This window comes from Cystoisospora suis, assembly GCF_002600585.1.
Source record: "Cystoisospora suis strain Wien I chromosome Unknown contig_5231, whole genome shotgun sequence".
Lineage (NCBI taxonomy): Eukaryota > Apicomplexa > Conoidasida > Eucoccidiorida > Sarcocystidae > Cystoisospora > Cystoisospora suis.
The window spans coordinates 766-4,024 of NW_027158022.1; the positions used below are offsets into that span (position 1 = coordinate 766).

At 40.0% G+C, this 3,259-nt stretch overlaps 2 protein-coding genes across 2 annotated transcripts in view; one reads left to right on the forward strand and one right to left on the reverse strand.

The window, feature by feature from the left end:
* Positions 1-446, forward strand: CSUI_009014 (uncharacterized protein; the record flags this gene model as incomplete). The annotated part of the gene is made up of 1 exon (XM_068069133.1): positions 1-446. A coding segment is annotated over exon 1 (399 nt), but the record flags the coding sequence as incomplete, so codon positions are not given.
* A 581-nt stretch (positions 447-1,027) lies between these two features.
* Positions 1,028-3,259, reverse strand: part of CSUI_009015 (trna (uracil-5-)-methyltransferase) — a 4,210-nt gene continuing 1,978 nt past the window's right edge. Inside the window, exons 3-4 of the mRNA XM_068069134.1 lie at positions 2,580-2,621; positions 1,028-1,470 (exon numbers count right to left, since the gene is read on the reverse strand). Coding sequence (XP_067918891.1) covers positions 1,412-1,470; positions 2,580-2,621 — 101 coding nt within the window. The 3' untranslated portion in view covers positions 1,028-1,411. The remainder of the gene's footprint in view (positions 1,471-2,579; positions 2,622-3,259) is intronic.

The following is a 3,259-nucleotide window of genomic DNA, read 5'->3' on the forward strand; positions in this document are numbered from 1 at the left end:
GATGGAGAAAGAAGAAGAAGAAGCGAGACGTGCAACACCCATAGCATGCTGGAAGACGATAGAACACATGGACAAAGTAGAAGCTCCTCTTACTTTCTCTTCGGTTCGAGAAGAGGAAACGCTTTCTTCTCTCCTCTCGTCAGAAGTGCAGACGAAGAAGGAGCAGGAGAGAGATACGAAAGCGAAGAGATGCGAAGAAGAAGACTTAAAGAAAAGAGAAGAGGGGGGAGGTATTTTTCTTCTTCTTCCTCCATTTCTTCTTCGCATCTTTTAGTTAGTGATAGAAGGTCAGAAGAGATGAGCTGTAATAGGACCAGTCAAGTCGGTAAATCGATGTATCAACACTCGACTCAAGAAGGAGAGAGAGAATTCCATGGGGCTCACGGGAGGGATGAAGATGAGACAGTCTCCTTCCTCCTCTTGAGGAATCGCAAACCTATCAAGGTAAAAAGTACACTAGGAGTCTTTCCACGCAGTCAAAGGATATACACCCCTCTATCGGGTGAACCCCTAAAATGGAGAGCCACTCTCTTCCTCTCTATACGAAGATCTCTAAGAAGGGTGCTGAATAATGCATAAGTAGATCTCTCTCTCTCTCTATATATATGTATATCTGCATGTGGAGTGAGAGAGTCATATGTATACATCTCTCTCTCCGTATATGCCTAGGTATCCATGCCTCTGTAGCTGCGTCATATATATATATATATATATATGTGTATATACGTTGTATGTATGCATGTATATAGAAATCTTTACGGATAGGTTCCAAGCCTGTATATGTATGTACGTTGATAGATAGATAGATTGATAGAGATAGATGTGTGTATGTATAGAGAGAGGTGTATGGAGAAAGAAGAGAGAAGTGACTAGGAGATACGCTTTGACTGCAACAGAGAAAGTGACCCAACTTTCCTTCTTCTTCTTCTTCCACTACTTCAACTTCTTCGTCTGGAAAGAAGACGAAGAAGAAAAGGAACAAAACTCAGAAGGAGCGATGGTGGAGGACAAGAAGTGAAAAGTAGACTTCCAGGAAAAGAGATAAAACAGGCAAAGAAATCCAGAGAGACATTACATACACATACACACAGTCAACATTGATAGATTGAAGATAGGCAGAAGATAGATAGATTAAAGATAGATTATGAAAGATAGATCGAGGACAGATAGGCCAACAAGGGAGAGGAGGAAGATGAGAGGTTTCTTGTCTGGGAGACATTTCGTATTTCTCGCACATTCTCTCTATCTTGTTCCAGAGTTCAGGAGATTCTATCGCTTTATATCTCGTGTAGATGAAGTGAGAGAATGAACGAAAGAAAGCAACAGAAATCTCTTAAAGAAAGAGAGAAGGAGAGAAAGAGAGAGGAGAGAGAAGGAGAGAGAGGGCTCTGTCTGTCTGTCTGCGATGATCCTACCTGATACAGTTCGATACCATAGATGCCGCATTACACGACACATACACCAGCCGCTCTTGAACGCACAAAGGGGAAAGAAAAAAGAAAGAAAGAGAGAAAGAAAGAGATAGCAAGGAAAGAAGGTACTAGCACAGGCAGAGGGGAAGGCTGAAGAATGAAAGAGAAAGAGAGAGAGAGAGATAAAGAAGAAGAAAAAGAAGAATAGCTGAAGAGTGAAGACACGAAAAAGGAAGAAAAAGAAGAGAAGGAAAGAGAGAGAGAAACTGAAACGAAGAATCTCTCTCTCTTCATACACCTCATCCATCATTAGGCTACAAGCATACATACAACACGACCACACCATCCATATATATTACACACGCATATATAGATAGATATGGAGAAAAAGATAGATAGATTAAAGACAGAAGATAGATTAAAGACAGAAGATAGATTAAAGATAGATAGACTAAAGATTATAGACAGACAGACAGACAGACAGATAGCTAGATATATAGATGGGAGAGAGAGAACTCAACATGTTTAGGGAGAGCGAAGGAGAAGAAAGAAGTGGAAGGAGAAAAAAGGCAGAAAAGAGGTTCCCAAATGGATAGAGAAAGAGAAGAAGAAAGAATACTTATTGCGACGAAAACGACGATAAGGATGATAAGGACAAAAAGAACAAGAAGAAGAAGAAGAAGAGGAAGAGAAAGAGGAGGCGGTAGAGAGAAGAGAAAGAGTTGAAAGTAGAGAAGAGTCACTCATACAAGAAGGTCGATGATAAGAAGAAGGACTGAGAAGTGTTCATTTTGTGCTAATGCGCTTTCTTGTTCTTTTTCTTTTCTCTACAGAAGCAACCTCCTCCTACTCTCTCTCTCACTTATCTCTGGCGTGACTGTTAGCTCGTTAACAATCATAGGAGACTTTTCACCTCTCTTCTCTTCTTCTTTTTCTCCTCTTTCTCCTTGCGAAACCTCAAGAAAGAAGAAGCCTATCCTCTCACCTCAATGACGAAAAACGCAAGACGATACGCACATACACATATGTACATATATATAGAGATATAGAGATATATATATATATTTATGTAGATATATAGATAGGTATCCAAGAGATGGTATGTAAGTAGCGATCTATGCATGTAGGTTTGTATGAATTGACGTATTTGGCGAGGAGGTCGCTTACTGAGAGGCTTAAAATTGATGAGGGCATCGAGAGTTCGGCTGTCTGTACAGCAGACAGCAAAGAAGAGGAGAAAATACAGAAGAAAGAAAGAAAGAAAGGTTATCATGATGAAGATAGATGTGAAGATACAAATCAATCATCCAAAAAAGAAAAAGAAAAGAAAAGGAAGAATAGAGAAGAAATGGACGTCATACACATGTCTTCAGATCTCTATACACCGACGCATACATCTACACATAGGCCCCAGCATGCATGTCTATCTCTGGTCTATCTATCTTTGATCTATGTCCCTTCACTCTACCTATCTTTAATCTATCTTTAATCTATGTATCTTTAATCTATCTATTCCTCTTTATCTATCTGTCTATCTCCCTTTAATCTATCTGTGTGTCTCTGTCTAAGAAGTCTCCTGTTGTCTTTCGCGCTCTCCTCTCTTATCGCCTCTATCACTCTCATACGACACTAAAGACATTCCCTCCTTTCTTCCTCCTTTCTTTCTTCTTCTTCTTCTCTTCTTATCTCCATCTGCCTTGTGTTCTCTTTGCTGATAGAACGTCCCTTCATCTTCTTCTTCTCTCCGAGAAAGAATAACTTTAAATGAAAGGCAGAGAGAGAAGGACCCACCACCCTCCTCTATATGCCCCTCGACCTCTCTCCATACAGACAGATTAAAGATAGAT